We start from the raw sequence: 26,808 nt of genomic DNA, 5'->3' as shown, positions 1-26,808 counted from the left end.
TCTGGTTCAACCACAGTTTACATTTTACATAGCCTCTCACAAGGTTGAAAGAATATACTAATGCTAATTTTTCTAGCAGCTTACTGCTTTTTTTATTGAAGGCTTTACAGGTAACCTAAGTAAACTCTTTTTAAAAGTTACCTGTAATTTCCAGCCTGGCTAGAGTAGCTCAGTGGATCGAGCACAGGCTGCGAACCAAAGGGTCGCTGGTTCGAATCCCAGTCAGGGCACACGCCTGGGTTGCGGGCCAGGTCCCCAGTTGGGGGCCATGTGAGAGGCAACCACATATTGATATTTCTCTCTCTCTCTCTCTTTATCCCTCCCGCCCCTTCTTTAAAACTAAATAAATAAAATCTTAAAAAAATTACTTGTAATTTCCCAAATTGAAAAATATGACTGGCTATGAACCTTACAAACTAAACTAGCCCCCAAAATACATTAAATGTACTGGTTAAAGAATTAGCTGAGATCCCAGGGTGAGAAGTGGGGTTGGCTGGGGTAAAGGAAAGTGATGGCAGGAAAATGGAGACAATTGTATTCAAACAACAATAAAGGAAAAAAATTTTAAAATGCATAAAATGCCAGCTTAATGCAAAAAAAAGAGAATTATTTGAGATCCTAGGAAAAGAAGGTTCCTCTAGCCTAAAATTTAGTCAATCTGTTTACACTGTGGAAAATATCATTCTCAAACCTGAAACTTGCCATAAGCACTGCATCTGCTAACAAATATGTGCTAAGAGAAATGGAAGAGAGCATGGAGATGTTTTCTTAAAATGGGTTTTTCAACTAAGCACTGTGGCACTGAAAAGAAGATAAAAAATACGAACAGCAAAATGACAACAAACTCACAACTATCAATGACTGAACCTAAAACAAAAACAAAAATGAACTAAGCAAACCACCAAACAGGAAAAGATTCACAGAAACGGAGATCACATGGAGGGTTATCAACAGGGACAGGGTAGGGGGGAGGATAGAAGAAAGTTACAGGGAACAAGAAGCATAAATAAATGGTAGGTACAAAATGGACAGCGGGAGGTTAAGAATAGTATGGGAAATGGAGAAGCCAAAGAACTCATACGTATGATCCATGGACATGAACTAAGGTGGGGGAATGATGGTGAGACGTGGGGTACAGGGCAGAGGGGAATCAAGGGGAGAGAAGAATGGGACAACTGTAATAGCATAATCAATAAAATATATTTTAAAAAATAAAAATGGAATCTTACTTTACATCATGTTGAAAAATAAATTCTAGCCCTGGCTGGTATAGCTCAGTGGATTGAGCACAGGCCTGCAAAGCTAAGGGTTGGCGGTTTGACTCCTGGTCAGGGCACATGCCTGGGTTGCATGCCAGGTCTCCAGTACTGGGCGCATGAGAGACAACCACACACTGGTGTTTCTCTCCCTCTTTTTCTCTCTCCCTTCCCCTCTCTCTACAAATAAATAACATAACATCTTTTAAAAACATTTTAATAAAAATTAAAAAATAAATTCTAGATGGAATAAAGAACCAAGAGTTTAAAAAATGGAAATATTAAACAAGAAATAAAAAAGAAAAAAACAGAAAAAGAAAATCAATAAGTCCACACTGAAATTAAAGAGCTCTGCTGAGCCTGGCTGGTGTAGCTCAGGTGGTTGGAGCATAGTCCTGAAAACCAAAAGGTTGCAGGTTGAGTTCCCAGTCAGGGCACATCTGTCAGTTTGCAGGTTTAGTCCCCCATGAGCTGGGTGCATGCAAGAGGCAGTGGATTGATGTTTCTCCTCCTCCCTTCCTCTCTCTAAAAAATTAATACGCATGTCCTCAGTAAGGATAAAAATAATTAATTAATTTTAAAAAGCCTCTGCTCAACAAAAGGACAACAGAATGTAAGTGGAAAAATACAGAGAGAATCAACTGCATTTTGTAATATTTTATTTCAAATATATGTAAAAAATCAGTACAATGAAAATATAAAACTGGACAGTGAGCATACAGGTGGCTTGTTATGTTAGTCACTGAATTTTCTCTTTGCTTGATTTAAATAACTCGTAAAAAATAAAAATTTTCAAACCTGCCCTTTTGAAAGAAGTCAGAAATATGCTTACAAGTAAAAATTTCAAGGTAGCAATTATGATAACCCTAATAAAATTTCCCAACCTTCATTATAAAAAGTTTCAAAATATTGGAATATTATGTTTGTTCATTATGCCAAATCAAGTTTTAGTTCATAAAATTTGGATATTTCACACTAATAAGTCAAACTGCTAAACACTGAAGAAAATTATATTATTTCAGATAACTAAAAAAATCCACTCAATTTGCATCATGTACCCCCAGATGGAACAATAATGTTAACCTTTCGTGCAACTATCAGAGATAGAGATCTACTCTACCCAGTGGCTTCTGATATTACAAACTTTACTGAGTCCTATTTTAAAAGTGTATGATATAAACCATTTCTCAGTTTGAAGTTTAACATATGTTATATTTATAAAAATAACTCTTTTAAGATATTTAAACATACCACTAAGTCTTGGTCTTGAAGCAAGTTACAAATTGCCTCATATAACATGGGTCTTAAATCAGACTTGAATTTCACAGAAATCCACTGACCAATGAGCCAAATCACCCTGCGTCGTAAGGGCTTATACCTGGAACAGAAAAAAATCATGAAATTAAAATGTTAAATATTTTAAGAAGTCTACTTCACTTGTCACATTTCATCATTTAAATTAAAATCTAGTAGAAAACAATCTACAATTTTATATAAAAGTTTTAAAGGTACTTCTGAAGTACCTTTAAATCCTATATAAATCCTAACAATCCTAACAATAAATCCTAACAATAAAGTTCTGATCGAAAAAATTAAAATGTCTTAGGCAGATATGCTTTAAATCTGATTATTTTGTATTTAATTGATTAGAGGGAAAAAGAGAGAGGAACATCGATTTGCTGTTCTATTTATTTATGTATTAACTGGCTGATTCTTGTGTGTGCTGTGACCAGAGACTGAACCTACAACCTTGGCATATGGGGATGACACTCCGACCAAAGAAGGTACCAGGCCAGGGCTGATTGTTTTGTATTAAAGAACTATAACCTAGATATGGACAAAAAACACAAGTCCACTTCTGTTCCTCAAGCAACCAAAAACAGTATTTTAAACAAGTATAATTAGTTAATGTCCCAAACCCTAAGGATAGTGAGGCCCAAAAACTAATAATAAAAGAACTCCCATATTCAATTGTCCAATTCCAATTCTGTTAATTTCACAAATATTGTTTTTGGAACACTGAGAGAGTTGAGATTTCTAGGCTTACAGGAAATATTCATATAAATTTAAACTAATTTCAGCTAAACTTGCTAATTTTGTAAGAGATGCCCAACTATAGAATGTGACGCAGGTTATCAAAAATAATGATTTAAATTTTAAACATTCACAGTGACATGTACATATATTTCTTTCTATGATTATCTTTGCTAAAGGAAATGAGAGTACTTTAGACAATGAGACAAACCACAAAGCTATAGTCAATTGTGTCTTAAGAATTCCATCCACAAAATCTCTTCTTGATATCATATAAACTTCAGTATAAAATGGTACTTATTTCTGGGTATAAATAGAAAAAGCTAATGAATGTTCCACAATTTTAGAAAATTACAATCTTATACAATAATCAAGCAAATAGAAAGAATTACTCATCCAAGGTGCAAAATGTGTGTAAGTATACCTGCCCTCAAAAAGTTTATTCCACACCTAGAAGAATTACAGAATGCAAAGCTCTATACTAAGATTTCAGAAAAGGAAAAGAGAATAGTGGGCAGAGGGAGATGAGATTTGAATAGCCTTTAAAATAAACAGTATTCTGGGCAAAAAAAAAAAGGGGAAAATGGCATTTTAAGAGATAGGGACTATTTGAACAAAGTCACAGAGGTGGAAATAATCAAGACTTTTGAAGAGTAATGAAGGAACTGCAGCACCATCAGTTTTGGACTGAGATGTTTGAAATGACCATATTCGCATTCTACTCCGGACAAAAAGAATGAAACTCAGAAAGGTCCAACTCTAAGATCACAGTCGTTTCTGGGGAGAGTTAAGATTAGGGGTCAGTTTGTTCATCAAAGTGTGGGGATCAGCAGCATCATTATCCTGAAAGCGTGATAGAATCACACAAACTGACCAGACCCCAAACCATAAGCTAAACCAGAACCTGAGTTTTAACAAGATCATCAGGTGTTCCATATACATTCATTCAAATTTGAGAAATACTGATCCAGATCAGCTCTGTCCAAAAGATATACGATGTAAGACAAAAGGTAATTCTGAAATTTTTAGTACCACATAAAAATAAGTAAAATGAGGTTAAATTTTAATAGTATATTTATTTATCTCAATATATCCAATTTATTATCTTTTCAACATATAATCAATACACATTTTATACTATTAGAGTATCTAAATTTTAGTTAATTAATTTCCTCAGTTGCACTAAGTCCATTTCAAGAGCTCAATAGCCACATATACTAGCTACTGTACTGGAGAGTACAGGTCTAGACTAAGTAGCCTCTGTTTTAGGGCAATCAAACTGCACATCTGTATCCCTGCTGAAGGTCTTCTCTGTATCAAAGGCTCACTAGCTCCCTGGAGGCAGAGTCACAATCCACCTTATTCACTATTGGCTCTACAGGAAATGGCAAATTCCAAGTAGCTCAGTGGATTGAGCACGGGCTGGGAACCAAAGTGTCCCAGGTTCGATTCCCAGCCAGGGTACATTCCTGGGCTGGCCATGATTCCCAGCGACCACACATTGATGCCTACCTCTCCCCCCCCCCCCCTCTCTCTCCCTGCCTCCATTCCCTCTCTAAAAATAAAAAAATAAAAATCTTTAAAAAAAATATTTGTTGACTAAATACATGATTGAATAACTGAATGAACAAATAAACAGCTACTTAACTGATCAAAATTACTTTTAAAGAAATCTCCAGATCTCAAGAATCCCATTGGTGTAAATCTGGTAAAACGGGCATATATTGTTGGCCTTCTATTCATTCATTAATGTAGTCAAGAAATGTTAACTGATCTATGACTATATTCTAGGCATTCTAATAGAGACCATATCTACAGAAATAAATCAACAGAACTGAACATTTCAAAGCAAGCAAAAGTCTCTTGAAAAAAATTTTGTCGCTAATATTAATCTAGTAAAAAATTTATAGAAACTATAAAAGATCTTTTCCCTTCAGTTTCACTCAGTACCACAAATTAAAATAATTAGGCAAATACTTAAGTGTGTCCAAACGCTTTTGGACACTGTATCTCTATGTCCTGCTGTACCCTCCCCCACAAAAACTTGCAGCATGCTTTGTGTGTTCCATCCTTTCCTGGATGTTACTTCGGTCAGGCTACTTCTGACACTAGGCCTACGCCCTGCTAAGCACCCAAAAAGCTTCTCTGTACACATTTTCTTTCTACAATTCAGACACCTCCATCTTCTGTAACCTTTGCATAAATTTCATCTTTTCCTCTACCAAACTACATTATGTAACATCAAATACTTCAAAAATAAAAATGATTCACATTTGAAGTAAAAAAACATAATAACAAACTGTTTTGCTTATTTCTCAGTTACATAAGGTTCACAAACCTTATTCCTTTTTACACTAGACACTATCAGCTAATTCATAACATGACTCATTTTTTTTAATTTCAAACAATTTTTCTGCCTTATCTTCATTAGAAAATCACCATGGTAAAATAAGTGTATAATAAACACAAAGTTTTATACTTGCCTATTGTGAATGACTTGCAATTCTGGAAGTAGTTGGTTTTTAAACCACTGATCAAAATCAACACTGTCAAACAGCTCATAAGCTGCCAATCCAACAGCATTATACACTAAGAAGAAAATTTGAGAAAAAAAATTTAATTTCAGATACTGGGCCATATGCTAAGTATACTTAGAAGAGCCTGAGTCTTAAGTACTACTTTGAAACATGTGATGTGTTAACAAAGGGAAATGTAAAATAGGTTAAATCATAAAAATTTTTTAAATAGACATTCTAGAAACATTGTTACTCTATTGTGTTTCTCCTAAATACTCCTCAGTGCTTTCAAATACAAAATTACATTCATTTAAAAATATTCAAGTCAAAGCATAAAAATTGTAGAGAGCATCTGCTTCCAAACGGGTGAAATGTTTTATGATCTGGTCCCTACTTACCCTCTCTCTCTCTCTATTCAACTCTCACAAATCCCTTAACCTCTATGTTTCGATTTAACTAAAACACTGCCAGTTCAAAATATAACTCTGCTTGCTTCTTTTCCCTTTTGTACATACTCCTGCTTCTGCCTGGAACCCTCTTCCTACACCAACTTCCCCGCCCCCAACTCCTGCTTATTCTTATGTTTGCGTATTACACTTCTTTAGGAGCCTTTCCCCAGGAACACAAAAACTACCTGTGGTTTTCCACAGTACTACCTGATTATCACCCACTTTAGCATTAATTAACTGATATTATGTTATAATCAACTGTCTTCTTGCTTGGTTTTCTCCCCCACCAGATAGTTCCTGTATTTTAGGTACCCTTATATCCTAATTCCCAGAATAATACCTGCCACAAAACACATACACTATCTACCAAAGATATAAAGATTTCTAAATCACTTTGATTTAACATACCAGCATCTTTGATTAATAGTGCATTCATATCTTCCACATTAGTGGGCCCTGAAAAAATAAGTATCAGTAAACTAAGTAAATAAAATTAGTTATTAATAAATATTTCATTTAAACTCAATGTGTTGGCTTCCGGATTCAGTTAAGCACAATACATCTCCTGACATTAAATTACATATATGTGTAAAGGGAAAGTCTGTTTTCTCATCACCATTACAGAACACAGGTACAACAGACAAAGTCATTTTACAATTAAAAACATATCTAGCATATTTGTAAAATGTTCTATCAGGCAACATTCCAGAAAAATATATGGCACAAACTGCTAACAACAGTATTATACCCTAATTATAAAATTCTTAAAAGAAAGAAAAAATAATGAAGCCCACAGTCACAACACTACCTAAAATAGGCAATTCACACAATATGCTCTCAACATAAAAAAGCCTAAAAAGTAAGCTCTACTCAAACTACTACATACAAGATCAGAAATGTCCTTCCCTATAGAGATTCTCTTGCTGTTACTTCCTTACCTCACCACCCACTCAATATCTGACCCCTTGCAATGTGATTCCCTGCCCAATCAATCAAATAATCTATTGTCTCAGAAGATTCTGCTGCCTTTTCTCTTACAGCACTGGACACTTCTGACAACCTGCTCTTCTCCAGGATTCACCCTCATACTACCCTCTTCATACCTGTGGGATAATTTCTCACCTGGCTTTTTTTTTTTTTGCAGGACATTCACATTCTCATATTCCTAAAGATGAGCCTCAGGTTCTGTCCTTGAACCTCTTTTCTTCTCCCAAGGCTTCTTATATACACACTCTGAAAGTAAAGTTCTATCTCTAACCACTACTAATAACTGCTTTCCCTGTCACTAAGACTCCCAAGTTCAGGATTATTTTGATCACCTTCCCTTGGCCAGCACAGTCAATGAGTCGCCAAAGTCAATCAATCAACAAATAGTTACTGAGAGTGCCAGGCACGCGGAATAATGTGTGAACAAAACAGATGTGATCACTGCCCCTCCCCCGCCAGAATTTGGAGTACAGCAGAAAAGTAAAAAATGATAAATCGCTGTTAATAGTTAAATAATTTCTTGTATACAAAGTATAATGATCAAGTGGAAAAATTTCACTTTATCATTCATTCCCTCTTAAACCCATACCTTCTTTCAATTCCCACTACTACCATTCTGAGGCTAACATTTATTATTTTGTTTATGTTATGCTTACAACAGCAAAATCTATCATATTCAAGGCCTACCTCGAGGCCTTCTTTTGTGAATTGTCCATTCTTGTTCTGTATTCTAAAGGCCACCACTTCAGAAAAAAAATTCATTTGATCTTTGTCAAGTTCCTATCTTTGTATGAGTTATATAATACTTTAGCATTAATTAACTAGTACTATGTTATAATCAATTGTCTGCTTCCTTGGTTATCTCCCCCACCTGATAGTTCCTGTATTTTAGGCACCCTTATAGCCTAACTCCCAGCATAACACCTGCCACAGAACATACACACATAGTAGGTAATGCACATAGTAGGCACTCCCAATTTTAATTAAACATTAACAAATAAGTCAAAATATCAAAAAAATATACCTTACCTTGAAGTGTTTGCATCATTTCTAGAAGTACAGGAGTAAGAGTCTGATTATATTCATGGAATATATCCATAAATAGTACTTCAGTGCAAGGCTGAAGGGAAAAAAAATTTCTAATAAAAACAATGGCATATAATACTGATTCATTCTACAATAAAGCAAAGAATATTCATTCTTAAGATCCTGAAACTCTGAAAATGTTTCCAATTCTTTTTTTAAAAATAGATTGTTATTTTTTGTAAACACAGTGGTAAATAAAATCAAATTATAATAAATTAGTAAAGAACATATGAAAAAAGTTTATTTCACTATTTCAATCATTTGGCATTATGTATTTTTGAATAAAAACTACACAGAGGAAATAATTTACATTTTTAATTAATAATTCTTTAAATTAAAAAAGCAATCTGGAGCCACATTCATTTACAGATTCAGTACTATTGATGAATGTATAGAAATTAATGTTAAAAGTTTGTATTTGCTTAACAACGACATAAGAAACAACAGCAATTCATGAGTTCAATTCACTACATCGAGTATTTCTTTTAATAGACTCGAACATTAACAGAAGTCACAGTGTTAGCTACATAATAAGAATGATTCATTTTGGATCTTAAAAGTACTGAATCACTAGATGTTTCATTAAGAGAAAGAAATTATCATTAAATGTTGAAGGTGTTGTGCTTTATGTTTAAAAAGAAATCTTATATACATACATATACTAAAGTATGACAGATAAAATAATGTCATCTCAGACCTGTGCTTGAAAATAATCCCAGTGGGGAGGGAGGATGTATTTACATGAAACAAGACTATCCATGAATTGGTAACTGATAAACTAGGTTTTGGGTACAAAGGGTTCTTAATATTATTGTTTTTTAAATATAAAATTTTACATAAAAGAAAATTTAAAAAATACTAAAGCAGTCAATTTTTTAAAAAATTACAGTTCTAATGATTTCTCTAATTTACAGTCTTTATGGTTTTATATGTAAGCTTATGAAACTAAAAATATATTGTTAGAAAAATAGTGGCAAATTATGTAACACAAGTCTTCATAATAATAAATAGTTCAAAGACCACACTTGGTAAATCTTCCTCAAATGTTGGCCATATCAATAAATGTATGTTTAAAAAGCATTTTATAACTAAAAGCAATGGGCTGGTCTCCGAGAATTAATCTAGATGATAAGAGAAATACAATTACCAACAGAAGCTTTATAATAACTGAAATACTTTGTAAGAAATAAAAAATGATTCTAGCCAAAAGGAGATAGCTTTCACTTTCAAAAACGTTTTCTACTGCTGCAATGAAAATTATTTCCGAATCAATTTGACTGTAGAATGAAGAGAAATTCAGTTTGAAAATCACTAATTTAACCAAAATTTTATTTCAGATTCAAGTTCATCACTTTATTAAAGTACTTTCATCTCAAATATACATTATTGTAATTATGAATAGTTTCCTGTCTGACTTAATGCTTGGACTCTTGAATACAGTATCATACTCTACTACCAGTTATAGAAGCATGAAGCTTTTCCCTATCACTTTGTCTTTCAATCTATGCTTACCCTCAAACTGTATTTCCAAGAATCTCCTCCTGTTTCTTCCACTGCTGCAATAGAATCAGAGACATGGAAATAAAACACAAACTGACAGTTATCAGAGGGGAATGGGGAGGGGGATAATGGGGGGAAAGAAGAGGAAGGGTCAAGTTAAGGATCAAGTGTAAGGGGCCCGCAGACAAGGACAACATGAGGGAGGATTAAAAAAAGATGACAAATAATGCTCTCCAGAAATGTAATAATGGTGGTTCAAAATTCTCAGTTTGGAAATCAACAGATTTTAAATTATATCAGTTTAATATTTCTGTGAGTTGTTTTAAACCTGACACAGAAAGCTTTTCCTTGGGGACACAAGGTCTAACAGATATCTTTACTATAAGCTACACATCACACCTGTGTACATTGCAGTCACCTATCAAGTGCTTTCATCCATAAGCATTCTTAATTTCATTAAAAATTCTGTACAGAAGAAAGCTCAAAGTACTTGTTACTTCCAGAGTATCTGGTATTACCTTATACACTATCACTACAATCCTCAGAATCATTTCATTTTATATAATAATCATGTTTTGTGTTGTTACTTTAAATTTATAATTTTAGAGAGAGAGAAGAAGGGAGAGGCAGGGGGGAAAGAGGGAGAGGGAGAGGGAGAGGGAGAGGTGGGGGGAGGGAGAGAGAGAGAGAGAGAGAGAGAGAGAAACATCGATTTTCTGTTCCCCTTATTTCTGCACTCATTGGTTGATTCTTGTATGTGCCCTGATGAGAGAATCAAACCTGCAACCTTGGCATATTGAGATAATGTTAAAATAATTAGTCACATTTTCCATAAATTTCCAATATTTAAAGTAAAATATAATACTTAAGGGACTTTTAAGAATCTGGTGGTGCAGTGTTTCATGCTACAATATTATGAATTCTGCATAAAGAAAGTAATATGGAACATTAAGATTTTAGCTAAGAGAAAAGTAAAAAACAAAAAGAATGTAGAGTGTAGTATTACATATGAAGTCTGTCCAGAAAAAGTCTAGCTATTGTTAATATAACGAGAATGGTTTACATGATATCCAAGTGACCTGGAAGCCAAGGAGAGTGGACTGGAATGTACATGCATGAACAATGACAACCTCAAACTGTACTAGTTACTAGTACTAGTTGGGGTGGTAGATACCCTTGAGTGAGCATGTGTACTGTGTGGCTATCGCATCAAAATGACTGAGCAAGTAGAGTAATGAATCTGCATCGAATTCTACATTCAGTTTGAACATTCCTCCCTCAGAAACTATTCCAATGACTCAGAAGGCTGCAGCTATGGGCAACTGTTGATTGGCAGCTTCATTACAACAATGTGCCTGCTCATGCATCATGTCTCATGAAGAGTTTTTTGGTGAAACATCAAATCATCCAGGTCCTCTACAGTCCTGATTTGGTGCCCTGCATCTTCTAGTTTTTCCCAAAATTAAAATCACCTTTGAAAGAAAAGACATATCAGCCCATCCATGACATTCAGGAAAATAGCACAGGGCAACTGATAGCAACTGGGAGAACTGTGTGAGGTCCCAAGGTGCCTACTTTGAAGGGGACTGAGGTATCTTTGTCCTATGTACAATGCTTCTTATATTTTGTATCTTCTTCAACACATGTCTCTATTTTTCATATTACACAACTGGTTACCTTCTGGAAAGACCTTGTATTTTATAAACCAAGCTGTTTTTAAATGACAAAGGAAGACTTCCAAAATGTTTAAGGCATTCTTCAAATATTAGGAAATGTGTGTAACTACACAAAGGCACTCAGCCAAAAAGGCTAAATTTAGCCCACATCTGGCCATAACCGAAGGAAAGCACACACAGGCACTTTGGTACACAATTATTTGATTTTCTGTAGCAATTGTAGCGAGGGCCTTGATAGTTTTATTCTGCCTATCTACTATTAAAATTCAAACATAAAATATCTGTTAAAAATATTTTAATCATCAAAAATTAATTGTAAATTAAAATTTAAATAGGAAATCCATTTAGCAGTTCAAAAATACTCATTTCCAAATTTCTGGAGTAAAAATTTCTACAAATAAAAATACTATGGAATGAATCACAAAGTAGAAACTGACCTGATAATAGAGACAGGCAGCTAATTTTATATATTTTTGTTTGAAATTACATGATACATTCATAATAATAACTAAAAATTAAAAAGGTTTCTTTCTAGAGAAAATACTATATATTTGAATGATTATGACTCATTTTCTGCTTCTCAATTTGTTCTAATGGCTAACAAAGAATGGATGATAAGCTAATTTTTAAAAAGCAAGATTCTAGTCCTGGCTGGCATAGCTCAGTGGATTGAGCGCGAGCTGCGAACCAAAGCATCGCAGGTTCAATTCCCAGTCAGGGCACATGCCTGGGTTGCAGGCCACGGCCCCCAGCAACTGCACATTGATGTTTCTCTCTCTCTCTCTATCTCCTTCCCTTCCCTCTCTAAAAATAAAATAAATAAAATCTTAAAAACAACAACAAAAAAAAGCAAGATTCTCAGATCAAAAGCATTACATTAAAAAATAATCTTATACTAGCCCTGGCCAGTGTGGCTCAGTTGGTTGGAGTGTCATCCCTTAACTGAAGGGTTGCAGGTTCAATTCCCAGTCAGGGCACATGCGTAGGTTGCAGGATTCTTTCCCCAGTCCAGGTACGTGTGATCCTGACTGAGTCTGGGCAGGTGCAGGAAGCAACCAATCCCTGTTTCTCTCTATCCCTTCCTCTCTCTCTAAGAGCAATGAAATAATGTCCTCAGGTGAGGATAAGAGACAAAACAAAACAAAAGAAGTCTTGTATCTGTAGTTCAAATACATGACATCTATTTATGGAAGGGTAGAAAAGCCATGGGAATACTAAAATACTGATTCTTACTAAAGCCTTCTGGATCTTCTTCCCACATTGTCAGTTCTTCTTCAGTTAACAGAAAATAATGAGAAACTAATCTTCTACAAATCTCTGTCAAAGTGGGGTATGTGAAGAATGCCATCTTAATCTTATGAGCTTCAAGGGTTTCAGGACTGCTATCTAGAAAAACAAAATCTCCAAGTTAACAGTACCAACATCCTACCCAAGGTGGATTATGTAACACAAATAAATTTAAAAATATATCCTTGGGGGAAAAGATACAGTGGTGTATAAATTTTCATTTTTATTATGAACAAACCACAAAGACACCTTTCCTTTTGTTCATACCACACAAACATCAGTCTTACTTTTCTCTCTTACCCATTTTCATTCATCATAGTACACATGCCCATGAATGAATTCCAAATAACATAACAATTTAACTTGTCTAGAAGCAACTTCACTTTATATAAAATCTGAGAAAACTTTTAATTATACAAATGAATAGAGCCTAAACATGAGCTGTAGTAGCTATTGCAACTGCCACTTTAATCTTAAAGTCCCTAGGCCTCCACTGATCCTTTATTGTGCTATAAAAGTCAGTTTACTAAACATATGGTTTTTAAAAGCTGGCATTCACATAACAAGACCCTAATCCTTATCTCCATTTCAAGTTGCAGCAACATTTTATTTTTCAGACAAACTAATTTCAAAAATTTACATAAAACAGCATTTATTTCATACTTCAATTAAAATAAAATAAAAAATAAAACTATCTGAAAAGCATTACCTTCAAAATTTTTGGATGGCTTATAAGCATAATTTTTGACAATCATCTTAATAAGATTCATGCATTGGACAATGAATCGTTCAAATGTAACCCCTTCACCAACTTCTGTAAATACATAGCTCACAGAAAATTCCAGTGACCTCTGAATTAGTGGAGTAAATGAAAAGGGATGTTGATCCAAGAAATCCAAAAGCTGTAAAGAAAGAAATTAAAATGTATTTTCCCCATATTAATATAGGAATATAAGCATCTATAAGCATATCTTACAACTTCACTAGTAAACATTTGGCAAGTTTTGAACCTTGGTGAGTCTGTGTATACAATTTCACATGTAATATACATGTAACATATGCATAATATACATAGCACCACCTGTAAAGCATTCTTGCCACTTCCACCTTTTTGCACCAAAACAAAAAAACAAGAAACAAAAAATCCTGAATGTGAGCAAGCCTCTACATCTAACTATAAATTTGTAAGAAACCTGGAGGAAGTGAGGGATATGGAGACAAAGAAACATGGTAAATAACACATCAGGATGCGGCTGATTCCAAAACATGGAAAACTCTACAGAAAATAATCACCTCGACAAATATACATCAATGAAGAAAAAATAAATGGAAGGAGAATCAACACTACTGAATCCTAATTTAAACCATCTACTAAAAACTTCATGACAGAAATCTGAAAACTAAATATTTAGATAATATTAAGAAGTCATTGTAATTTTTAAATGTAACAACAGTGTTAAGATTGTTTTTTTAAATCTCTTACCACTTAAAGACACATTCAAATATTTACAGATAATACTATATGATTTCTAGATTGGCTTCAAAGTAACCAGCAGGGAGGAGAAACCTGATAGATTAAACAGAAATGACCATGACCATATGGTGATAATTGCTAAAGCTAATTCTATTTGGAGGTATATTTGAAATGTTCCAATTTTAAAAGCTTTTAAAAAAGTCACAGAGGTCATAAATATGAATTTCATAAATTAAATTATTCATGAACACTGCACAGCACCACTGACTAACCACCTTGTCTTATTTTACTTTGTTTTGTGATTTTTTGTTATTAACTAAAAGGATCTGAATCCTTTTTATACTGGGTCTTGGGAGATTAGGTGGGCTTTTACCACTGAAGCTGTTTGGAACGTCTAGTTGGAAATGAACACAACTAGAACTACAGGTCAGTGCTCCCTAACCAGAAAAATAAAAACAGCTCATTCCTACTCCTTTTCTCCTTTCCCAGGGAATAAACAGTCTTAATTCTATTAATGAACCTTCAATGAAAACAGGGAAAAGGATAAAGATTTAGATACTGCCACCTGTCTTCAATTACTTGTTTCATTGCAATGAAGTCCTCAAACCCAATCTTCCTGATTGCTATAACTTAATTCTTTGAACTTTTCCCAACCCCAAAGCCCAAAATTTCATAAAAATAATTTTATTAAATTCAATTTTATCAGAAATTTATACAGGTTGCCTAGCAAGTACACTCATACAATTCTATTCAAAAGAGGTTTAATTTGACAATAATCATTCATTCTGAATATCATGACTTCCTGATATTATATTGCCTGCTATATTTTAACTGTATCCTGCTCCACTGCACTGGTATCTTTTTTTTATCTCTCTTTCTCTAATACTTACTAGGATAGATTTTTTTAACATCAAGATGATTCATACACTATAACTTATGGTATATAAATTTAATTATTATGGGCTTTGAGATACAAAGGTGTTTTTTCTCTAGTTTTCCTATAAACAGAAAATAAATTATGCTGAAATCAAAATGTATGCTTATTAAAATATCATTTTCCTTACTAAATTTGCATATGTGTATGTTAATTTGAGATAATTAACATTTAAAAAAACTTACCACTTTAGTAAAAAGAATAATGGTCTTTTCCAATCTATCTCTACATACGTTATCTGTACCTATATTTCTACCTGTTAAAAATACATTTCAAATATTAGTACAAGTTTATAATATTCTATAAATTCACAATGAAGACAATGACAAACTAAAAAAAGTCATCTTTTTTGCATATTTTGCATTATGAATTCATTACTGTGTATTCCCAACTCTGAACAAATTAACCATAAAAACAAAGTTTTCACAGAATATCAAGATTTGCATTTAACAGAAACAGTAATCCCCAAGACCAGTATTTTACAAAATTAATCCTAAAATATAAACTGAGCCTATTTTAAAGTAAAAGGGTAACAATTTTATCCATGAATCATGAGTCTCATTTTCAAAATCTAAATTAGTCATAGTTAAAATACTTTTCAAGCAGTATAAGTGGAAACAAAGCACTCAAAGATTAACATACTCATTATTTTTCCTTTATCTCTAATAATTTTCTACTGATAATTTCCCTGTCATAATAATAAATTTTTGTACATCAGAATAATGTCTATCAGCCCATCAACTACTCTGCTCTCTAATCATACTCTTCGTATTCTGCCTCATTATTTACTTCATTCTCCCTCTGCTCCCCCCAGGCAGTAACCAAAGAAAAATAACAATTTTTAGAAAAATAAACTATATTATATGAACTGTCTTATTCACCTTTATATGTACAGTACCCAGAAGAGTGACTGGCAATAGACTCAAGAATGTTTTTGTTAAACTGAAAATGACTGCCACGAAACAATCAGCAACTCCTTGAAAGTGAGTACACTAAGATATCTTCTCAGGTTAGCAAGTCCTCAAAAAACACACACATATACATAAAAGCACACAATTATACAGGATATACATACCAGTGTGTGCATACAGGACATGCATGTGTGAGTGTGTGCATGCACACGTGTCTGTGTATCCTAAGCAAAGATGCTTACAATCACAGGGAAAAGGACAACAGACTACCAGTATAATATAACACAAATATAAATGCTAAATTCTCTTTTGTGTGGTAGTGGATTACAATGGGTCCTAAAGGTAAGCCAATGAAGGTTAATGAACAAGAATTAAAGAATTAAGAATTTAAGGAAATTTGTGGGGTGCGCTGGCTAGAAGAGGGCAAAGGGGGAAAAAACTGGGACAACTGTAATAGCATAAATGATAAAACATTAAAAAATAAAATAAAGGAAATTTTCATCATACGGATATGTAAAATACACTAAAAGCAACAGAATCTAATCTACAAGAAGTCTACATATCATGTGCATAGAATCTACACAATGACTATCTGTTAAATATGACTTGTGGATGTCTGCATGGAATATGGTAGTAGCAGTAGAAATACAGAATGAATAATGAAAAAATAAACTTTCTGAAAAAAGGTTTCCTCAATACTCAAGACTTGTGTATGAAAACAAAGCTGAGCTTCCAATTTAACTTCAGAGAACTCATTATCAAGACACAAGCTCTTAGCCTCTCTCCAGATATGCAAGTTTAGAGCAGAAGCTACTAACAAGGAAGGGTTCTACAGTAAAAATACTATCATGAAAGTACTTACTGCATTCCAGAAATTGTTTTAGACGGTCAAATATTCCATGTAAAAAACCCTAGAAAAGAATATTTTTAAAAAGTGTCTCAACTTATACTGTAATAAACATTTATCTTGTATTTTTCAGGGATACTGAAACATATCAATTAAATCATTTTAAAAAGATAAAATTAAAATTAAAAAGTTTACTATTATAAACAAGTCTTACACAAGAAAGTAATTACAGTTAACTCCCCCTTATCTGCAGGGGATGAGCTCTAAGATCCAATGCCCAGTGGATGCCTAAAACCTTGAAGAATAAAAGCCCTAAATATACTATGTTTCTTCCTAAATATACATACCTACGATAAAGTTTAATTTATGTAAGTTAGGTACAATAAGAAGTTAACAACAATAACTAAAAATAAAACAATTATAACAAAATACCGTGATGTTATATAAATGTGGTCTTTCTATGATTACTAAGTGGCTACCAGTGACTGACCTTAGCCTCTACAGTGAGAATATTCTGGCCAAAGGGATGATGCACATCCTGTGGGGGTGGTGGACAGGGGTCAAGAGGGACGGGGCTCAAACAGCATAAGATTTCATCACACAACTCAGACCACTGTGCAATTTAAAAGTTTTGAACTGTTTATTCTGAAATTTTTTATGTAATACATTTGGGCCACAACTGCCTTTGGGTAACTGAAAGCAAAGAAAGTGAAACTATGGATGGGGGGACTACTGCATAGTATTTCATCTCTTCAGTGTCTCATTTCAGTTAATTCAGTTACCTCAATCACTTTGCAATAAAATATTATTTATAAAGTATATTTCATAAGTACTCCCTATTCTCCTCACTTTTTAATTTTTCTTCACAGTCCTTATAACTCCCAGACATACTGTTTGTCTATTATGTCTTCTCCCACAAGAATGTAAACTCCTTAAGATCCAGAGCTTTGGTTTCTTTTATTACTTTATGCCAGAATCCAGGAACAGTATTTAGCAATAATAAGTTTTCGATATATAAATAAATGGTAGGAATTATTTTAAGCAGAGGTTCCAGATCTCAAGTGTTAAAATATATTAGCCTCCAGATACCAGAAAAGGTAAGCATCATCTTTTACCATATGGGTTCAACAAAAACATTACTTTTTTATATACAGGGTCTGGCAGAAGTCAGTCCTGCTTGCATGGTGTTGGTAGAGTAAGAATATGGGTGTAATGATTTCTCATTTTAATTTGAACATTTTAATGCCATATGGTGTGCTTGAGAGTGATATTGTTATCTTACAGAATTACATGCTTATGATTGTATAATAAAAAAGGAGCATTATTTGTGCCAAACCCTGTATATTTTAAAACATTCTAAGACAATTTTCCAGATTAAGTATGAAAGGATAATGAAAAACAACATTATGATTTTTAAGAATTTAAAAATTGTAGACATCTCCACATTAATTTTGAGACAGAAACATTAAAGATGTCACATGTCCTTTTAGATGGTCTAGGTTTTTTCAACAAAGTACTGTGTAATAAATGTTTTCCAGCTAAATGACTAAAATAAATAGTCTTATTTCCCCTTTTCCTTAGAAATATACTGCGTACTAATAGATTCTTTTAAAAGAACTTTTTTATACTGATTGATTCTAGAGAGACATAGGGAGAGAGAGGGAGGGAGGGAGAGGGAGGGAGAGGGAGGGAGAGGGAGGGAGAGGGAGGGAGGGAGAAGGAGGGAAGGAGGAAAAGAAAGAGAAACATCAATCCACCTATTTATGCATTCACTTGTTGCCTGCCTCTTATATGTGCCCTGACCAGGGATCAAACCCGAAACCTTGGCGTATTGGGACAATGCTCTAACCAACTGACCTACCCAGACAGGGCCTATTTTCTTTTATATAAAATCAGGGTTCTCTAAAGAAAGCAGAAAATTATAAAGGCCATCAATTTTAGTAAGCTTATCAACAGAATGAGGAATCTACAGAATCATAGACAGCACTAGTCTGTAATTCAAATAAACTAAGTTGCTTGACTAATGTTACAAAATAACATTAAATAATAGAATAAGAATTCAAATCAAAGTTGCTATTAAATGGTAATTTATGGGGAGACTTTGATTAACTGCTAAACTTATTACAAAAATCATCTCTTAATCCTAAAACATACAATGAGGTAGATACTATTATTTCTTTTTTTAAATTGTTTTATTGTTTATGCTATTACAGTTGTCCCAATTTTTTCCCCTTTGCCCCACTAAACCTAGCTTCCCTACATTCTCTCTTGCAATCCTCACACCACTTCATTGTTCATGTCCACAGGTTATGTGTGTCAGTTCTTTGGCTACTACATTTCCTATACCGTGCTTTATATCCCCAAGGCTATTCTGTAACTATCTATTTGTCTTCTTAATCATTTCACCTCTTCATCCATTCCCCCGCACCTCCCTCCCATCTGGCAACCATCAAAATGCTCTCCATATTCACGATTCTGTGTTCTCCCTCCTTAATTTGTTTTTTATATTCAATTATTGACAGATATATATTTAATGACATTTTACTGTTCATGGTTTTGATCTTTTTCTTAAGTCTCTTTAACATTTCATATAATAATGGTTTGGTGATGAACTTCTTTAGTTTTTCCTGTCTGGGAAGCTCTTTATCTTCCCTTGGACTCTAAATGATAGCTTTGCTGGGTAGAGCAATCTTGGCTATAGGTCGCCAAGACCTTTTCATGACTTTGAACATTTTGAGAGATCAGCTGACAGTTTTATGGGAACTCCCAGTAGGTAACTAACTGCTTTTCTCTTGCTGCTTTTAAGATTCTTTATTTATCTCTAACCTTTGGCATTTTGATTATATGTCTAGGATGGGCCTCTCTGCATTCATCTTGTTTGGGACTCTCTGTACTTCCTGGACTTGCATGTCTTTCCTTCACCAAATTAGGGAAGCTTTCTTTCATTATTTTTTCAAATAGATTTCCAATTTCTTGCTCTTTCTCTTCTCCTTCCGGCACCCCTAAGATGTAAATATCAGATGTCGTTAAGTTGTCCCACAGGCGGCTTACACTATTCTCATTTTTTCGGATTCTGTTTTTTTGTTCTGACTGGTTGGTTTTTGCATCCTTATGTTCCAAATCACAGGTGTGATTCTCAGCTTCATCCACTCCACTGTCGCTTCCCTGTGTACTGTTCTTTATTTCAGTTAGCATGTGCTCTATTTCCGACTGGATCTTCTTTATGCTGTTGAGGTCCTCACTGAGTTTCTTCAGCATGCTTATAACCTGTTTTGAACTCTACATCTAATAGATTGCTTATCTCCATTTTTGTTTCACTCTTTTTCTGGAATTTGATCTGTTCTTTCAATTGGGCAATGTTTCTTTGTCTCCTCGTTTTGTTAGTCTCCCTGTGTTTGATTCTATGATTTAGGCAGAGCTGCTGTGACTCCAAGTCTTGGTAGTGTGGACCAATGTAGTATGTGTCCTACAGGGTCCAGTAGCAGAGCCCCCCCATCATACAAGCTGGGTACTTGAGATGTACCCTATTGTGGGCTGAGTAAACCCCTCTTCTTGTAGTTGAACCTTGGTTGCTGCTGGCAGATCAATGGGAGGGATTTATCCAGGCCAGTCGGCTTCATGTACAGGCTGTGCCCACTAGCTATCAACCACTGCCCCTTGTGGAGGATCAGCTGTGCAGTGGCAGGGAGTGGTGCTCCAACGTGGTCTGTAGCTGTCCACTGAATCCACAGGTTCTGGGGTTTTCTGCGTAGTGCACACCAAAGTCAGCCCGCACATCGTCTAGAGTCACCATGCATAAGCTATAAGGTAATCTCAGATGACTTACTTGTGCTGGGCTTGGAGGTTCCCAGGCAAAGACAAGCTGTGAATCTTGGCTGGCTGTTGCTAATGCTGGGCCTGGGACCACTTAGCTGTCGATTCGAGGTCTGTGGTTTCACTGAAGCCAGCCAATGATTGTTTCCTTATGAATCCATTCACAAGGAAAAGTCACTGTTAACAGTTTGCATGTGCTGGTAAGTTGGGTGGGAAGGAGTCTCAGGGGATCTCCAGGGTGGGGAAAACTGTGTTAACTCAGGTTGATGGAATCTCAGATATGACACCCACCTCCAATTCTATTGCTCTGTGGGCGAGGGTTCAGAAGAAGGACAATGGCCTCTGTCTGCCTTTCTGTCAGGGAGAAAGTTGTCCCCCAGCTCTTGCCTTGATACCAGACACTTCAGTCTCTCCCTGTATGCCACTGGTGCCTTTCAAGCTGCTATTCCAGTGCTGGAGCTCAGAGGGAATGAGCCTGACTAGGTTTGGGTGTGGGTTCTTTAAGAGTTACTGCTTGGGACTCCAGAAGTTTCTTCCACCACTCAATATCCACTCATTTTTGCAGCCAGGAGTTATGGGGACTTACCTTCCTGGCACTGGAACCCTAGGCTGGGGTGCCTGGTATGCAGCTGGAACTCTTCACTTCTGAGATTTCCCTCCCAAATTTTAATCTACCACATATGAGTGTGGGACCAGTACATTCCACATCTCTGCCCCTACTACCAGTCTGGATAGATGTGGTTTCTTTTCCACATAGTTGTCAGACTTCCACTCAACTGGAAGACAATTTCTGTCAATTCTGGATGATAGCTATTCTATGTTTTAGTTGTAATTTGATGTGGTTGTGTGTGGAGGCGAGCCATGTTTGCCTATGCTGCCATCTTGACCAGAAGTACAGGTACTATTATTTTATCTCCATGTTACAAAAAAGGAAACTTAGTATGGTGAAAGTAATAGCCAGCGGCTGTGCTATGAAGAAAAGTCCAAGGGGATTTGTGGTCTCTGCTCTGGTTTAGTGGTTGTGGAAAAATGGGAAGTTACCTGAAATTCCGCAGACCATTCCTCCTCATCTCAAGACATGCTTGAGGAGCAGTATGAAGAGAGGCTGAACTAGGCAAAATAAAGACAGGTGTAATGCATGTCTGGACATCAGTGTTGCTGGTTCTTGGGCTTTTGGACTCATGTCTGGACTTACACCTTCAGCCCCCATTATGCAATCGCATCAGACTTTCCTGATTCTCTGGCTTGTAGAGGGCAGACTGTGGACTTCTCTGCCTTCATAACCATGAGGTTCCAAGATGGTGAAGGAGTAAGTTGAATCTACACTAACCTCCTCCAAGGACCAATCTGGAATTACAACTAAATTATAAAGAAATCATCTTGAATAATCAACTGAACACCAGCTGGAGAGAAGCCTTATAACCAAGGACAGACAGAAGAAATCACTTCACCACAGTAAGACTGGTAGGGAGTGCAGAGGAGGAGCAAGAGGATTGGCTGGGCTCCCATGAGGGCCAGCTCAACTTCTGAAGAGATATATCAGTGGCCCTGAGAAGTATGGGGTCTAAACCTCAAGCTGGGCTCATCAGCTTACAGCATCAAAGCCTGAAAGGAAACCGGGTAACAACCAGCAGTGAAAAGCAGCAGGGTTTCTGTCTGCCAGGGAGAGATGCCTGAGGACACAGAGAGCCTTTTAAAGGGCTAATGCACAAAAGTTCATTGCAGCCACTTACTCTGGAGTCCAGCAGAGGGAGAGCACAGTGAACTAGAGACACTTGAGGAGAACCGTGGGTTGGTGGCTCCAGAAAAAGAACTGAAGGAACAGCTGCCAGTATCCCTGTGCTCAGCCATTCCCCATACTGCAGAAGTCATCTTTCTTAAGCAGACCACTCCTCTCCAAGTGGCATCAGCCTGAGGGGAAGCAATAGCCCTACCAGCAGGAATTGCTCTGCCCTGCCCTGTGAAGCTTAATCCAAGCTGCAGGTTACAGCTGATTAAATCAACAACTGTAGTTCAATGGATGATTAGTTTAAAAACTAAGGTGGAAAATACAAAGCAGCCTGGGGTTATTTATTTAAGCCCAAATAAAAAGACAACCCACAGAATGGGACACCATACTTGCCATACATCTGATAAGGGGTTAATATCTAATATTTATAAAGTACTTATAAAATTCAACACCCAAAAAAACAAACCCAATTAAAAAATAAGCAAAAGAGCTAAATAAACTCTTCTCCAAAGAGGACGTATGGATAGCTAATAAACATATGAAAGATGATCAACATCACTAATTTTCAGAGAAATGCAAATTAAAACTACAATGAGAGAACATCTCACACCTATCAGAATGGCTATCATCAATAAATCAACTGGCGAGGATGTGGAAAAGGGAACCCTTTTGCACTGTTGGTGCGAATTCAGATTGGTGCAACCACTGTGGAAAACAGCATGGGTATACCTCAAAAAATTAAAAATGGATCTGGCTTTTGACCAAGCAGTTCCACTTCTGGGAATATATCCAAAGGAACCCAAAACACTAATTTGAAAGAACATAAGCACCCCTATGTTCATTGCAGCATTATTTACAATCACTGAGATACCGAATCAGCCCAAGTGTCCATCAACAGATGAGTCAATAAAATAACTATGTGACACTTACACAATGGAATACTACTCAGCTGTAAAACAGAAGAAAATTTTTACCTTAGCAACAATATGGGTAGACCTAGAGAATATTATGCTAAGTGAAATAAGCCAGTCAAAGAAAGACTAATACCATATGATTTCACTCATATGTGGAATCTAATGAACAAAGTGAACTAACAAGCAAAACTGAGAAAGACTCACAGTTGGAGAGCAGATGACAGCTAGTGGGTGGGGGAGAGATAAAGGGTGGAGGGACTGAGCAAAAATGAAAAAGGACTCATGGACATGGACAACAGTGTGGTGACTGCTGCGGGGAGAAGAGTATAAGGCAACTAAATAGTAACAGGAAAAAATACAATAAAGATGAATTTTTTTTAAGGCCAAGGTAATCTCTTTTTTTCCCCAGGAAACACCAAATGGTGGATGACACTGGTGCTGCGGAAGGGCCCAGAGGCCCCAGAATGGGAGTCTGCAGTGGCTTCCGTGGAGGATTTGGCAGCGGCATCCCAGCAGAGGCAGTGACAGGGGTCAGGGTCAAGGCTGTGGAGCTCTCAGAGGCAAGGCCAAGGATAAGGAGTGGATTCCTATCACCAGGTTGGGCCGCCTGGTCAAGGACATGAAAATCAAGTCCCTGGAGGAGATCTATCTCTTTTCTCTGCCCAACAAGGAATCTGAAATCACTGACTTTTTCTTGAGGGCATCCCTCAAGGATGAGGTTTTGAAAATTATGCCCTTGCAAAAGCAGACACATGCAGGCCAGCGGACCTGGTTCAAGGCATTTGTTGCCATTAGGGACTACATTGAACACGTTGGTCTGGGTTTTAAGTGCTCAAAGGAAGTAGCCACTGCCATCTGTAGGGCCATCATCCTGGACAAGCTCTCTATTGTCCCTGTGCAGTGAGGATACTGGGATAACAAGATCAGCAAGCACCACACTGTCCCTTGTAAGGTGACCAGGTGCTGTGGCTCTATGCTGGTGAGCCTAAACCCTGCACCCAGGGGCACTGGCACTGTCTTGGCCCCTGTGTCCAAAAACTGCCAATGATGGCTGGTATCAACGGCTGCTACCCCTCAGCCAGGAGCTGCACTGCTACCCTGGGCAACTTTGCCAAGGCCACCTTTGATGCCATCTCTAAGACCTACCTACAGCTATCTCATCCCTGACCTCTAGAAAGAGTCTGTGTTCACCAAGTCTACCTATCAGGAATTCACTGACCATCTCGTGAAGATCCATACCATAGTTTCTGTGCAGAGGACCCAGGGTCAAGCTATGGCCACTACATAATTTTTGTAGAAGGAAAATAAAGTGAATTAAGCCTGTTTTTTTTTTTTTTTAAAAAAAGGCCAAGCTGAAATTCAAATCCAAATCTATGTGCCTCCAGAAATCAGAATCTCATGACTACCATTTAGCACTTCTTAATTTTTTTAAGTTCCATGTATTTTTAAGATCTTTATGTTATTTAAAAAGGTGTCCTCAACTTGTTAAAATTCTATCTTCAATCAGTACACCTTAAATGCTACAATATAGAATTTGTAACTGAGTGAAGGTTGACAAATATTATAATTTCTACAGACAGAAAAAAAGACTATTAAGGGAAAGCCAAAGGCTTACAAAATACTAGCAGATCCAATGAAAACCACTGTTCTAGTTTATAAGAATGTGACTCAAATCAATTCATTTTTTGCTGGAAAAAAATTGACCAACATAATTTTAGTTAATATAATCTGATAATACTCAGCATAATATTGCATATAATAATTACTGAGTCTCTTGACATAATGCTTCTACCTCATCATGTGTTCATGCACTTAACAAATAACTACTGAGCATTTTTGTATGAGAGAATGTTCCACGCTCTGCAGTGAACAGTCAACAAAACAAAGTCTCTGCCTTCATGGAACTTACATTCTGGTGAGGGAATTGAGGGAGAATTGTAAAACTGATTTCTGGAAATTGTTTTTTGGTGGTTTGGTAATGACTGCAAATATTTTAAATGTTTCAGTATTTAAAATTGTGGTTGGTTTTTGACATATTTTCTGGCAATCTGGTAATACATCAATACTATGTTCCATTTCTAGGAATTCATCCTAAAGGGATCATTAGAAAAGTACACAATGACATATGTACCCAAATGTTTGTTCCAATATCACTTATCAGCAATGAAAAACTGGTAACAACCTATATGTCCTATGAATAGGTAACTGGGCAAGTGAATTACAGGAAGGCTATACTAATTATCATTTCAAAAAAATGGTCTACCAACTGTAATCATCAATTCACTGTTGACATGAGAAATATTCACAATACACTAAGTTTTAAAAAAGCAAGTAACAAAATGGCAGGTAAGTCCTGTTTACATAAAATCAAGGAAGAGGGAAAGTGTATCTAAAAGAATATGCATAAGATGTCTTAAAAGGATACTTAGAAATTTTAGCAATATCTCTTATGAGTTTTTAAATGGTTTGTTAAATTTCCTATTTAAACTTGTTTAAAAAATTAAAATGTAATTAACTTTAAAAAATAAGCATGTAATGCTTTCACAGAAAAGAGTCATCAGATTATAATGTATATTAGCAGTTTTTAACTTCTTTTAACAATAGAACCATTATTTCAATAAAAACCTTACCAATACACACACACACACACACACACACACACGATAAAAAAGAGTGGAGCTGGTCAAATCGAGAGTATATCCAAAGACCCAATTAGACTCGAGTTTTCCAAACTTTCAGTGTGGCCTTCCCAAGCAATCCACAGAAAGCAACGTTTTTGCTGACCTAAACTCACTGTGAAAACTAACACATATCTCAGTAAGTATAATACAGTTTCATTTTGTTTCGGGATAAAATAAAAGCAGTTATATATTTTTCCATAGAAAAAAGTAGAGGACACTATACCAATAAGGAAATTACATTACAACTTGTTGGGCTTATTGATAGGATTTCTCCCTCTTGTATATTATTTTTTTAATTGACTACAAAAAGAAGGTATAAATGTTATGATCAGAAGGAAAAATTCATTTTAAAAATATAAAATAGGCAAAGGAAAATATCAATAATATGAATATCTATGACACATTTGGTAATGCTATAATAGCAATCAAATTCACAGTTCATTAAATTCAAATTCAAATAAACACTCGCAATGTCATCTCCTTCACACAATAGTTGCTTTGATGTAGTAAAAACAAACCACAAGTCTAAAAGTATAATTAACACACAAAATGGTAAAAATAAAACTCAGGCTGTCACATAATAAAAACTTTTAAATGATTGTCAAGTAGAAAAAAAATTCCCTAGCTGCTGTGGCTCAGTGGACTGACTGAGTACAGACCTATGAACCAAAAGGTCACTGGTTCAATTCCCAGTCTAGGGACATGCCTGGGATG

At 35.7% G+C, this 26,808-nt stretch overlaps 1 protein-coding gene and 1 pseudogene across 3 annotated transcripts in view; one reads left to right on the top strand and one right to left on the bottom strand.

Annotated features, from left to right (window-relative positions):
* Positions 1 to 26,808, bottom strand: part of IPO11 (importin 11) — a 184,072-nt gene that overhangs the window by 115,516 nt on the left and 41,748 nt on the right. For all 3 annotated transcript variants that reach the window (XM_028508702.2, XM_036020322.1, XM_036020323.1), the window contains exons 8-16: positions 16,973 to 17,021; positions 15,385 to 15,455; positions 13,501 to 13,693; positions 12,738 to 12,890; positions 9,841 to 9,884; positions 8,272 to 8,362; positions 6,664 to 6,711; positions 5,774 to 5,879; positions 2,508 to 2,634 (exon numbers count right to left, since the gene is read on the bottom strand). In XM_028508702.2, coding sequence (XP_028364503.1) covers positions 2,508 to 2,634; positions 5,774 to 5,879; positions 6,664 to 6,711; positions 8,272 to 8,362; positions 9,841 to 9,884; positions 12,738 to 12,890; positions 13,501 to 13,693; positions 15,385 to 15,455; positions 16,973 to 17,021 — 882 coding nt within the window. The remainder of the gene's footprint in view (positions 1 to 2,507; positions 2,635 to 5,773; positions 5,880 to 6,663; positions 6,712 to 8,271; positions 8,363 to 9,840; positions 9,885 to 12,737; positions 12,891 to 13,500; positions 13,694 to 15,384; positions 15,456 to 16,972; positions 17,022 to 26,808) is intronic.
* On the top strand, positions 23,818 to 24,741 carry LOC114493918 (annotated as a pseudogene).

The sequence above is a fragment of the Phyllostomus discolor genome, chromosome 3, assembly GCF_004126475.2.
Source record: "Phyllostomus discolor isolate MPI-MPIP mPhyDis1 chromosome 3, mPhyDis1.pri.v3, whole genome shotgun sequence".
Lineage (NCBI taxonomy): Eukaryota > Metazoa > Chordata > Mammalia > Chiroptera > Phyllostomidae > Phyllostomus > Phyllostomus discolor.
The sequence above is the reverse complement of the archived record's forward strand: the minus strand, read 5'-3'. Positions and strand labels throughout refer to the sequence as shown.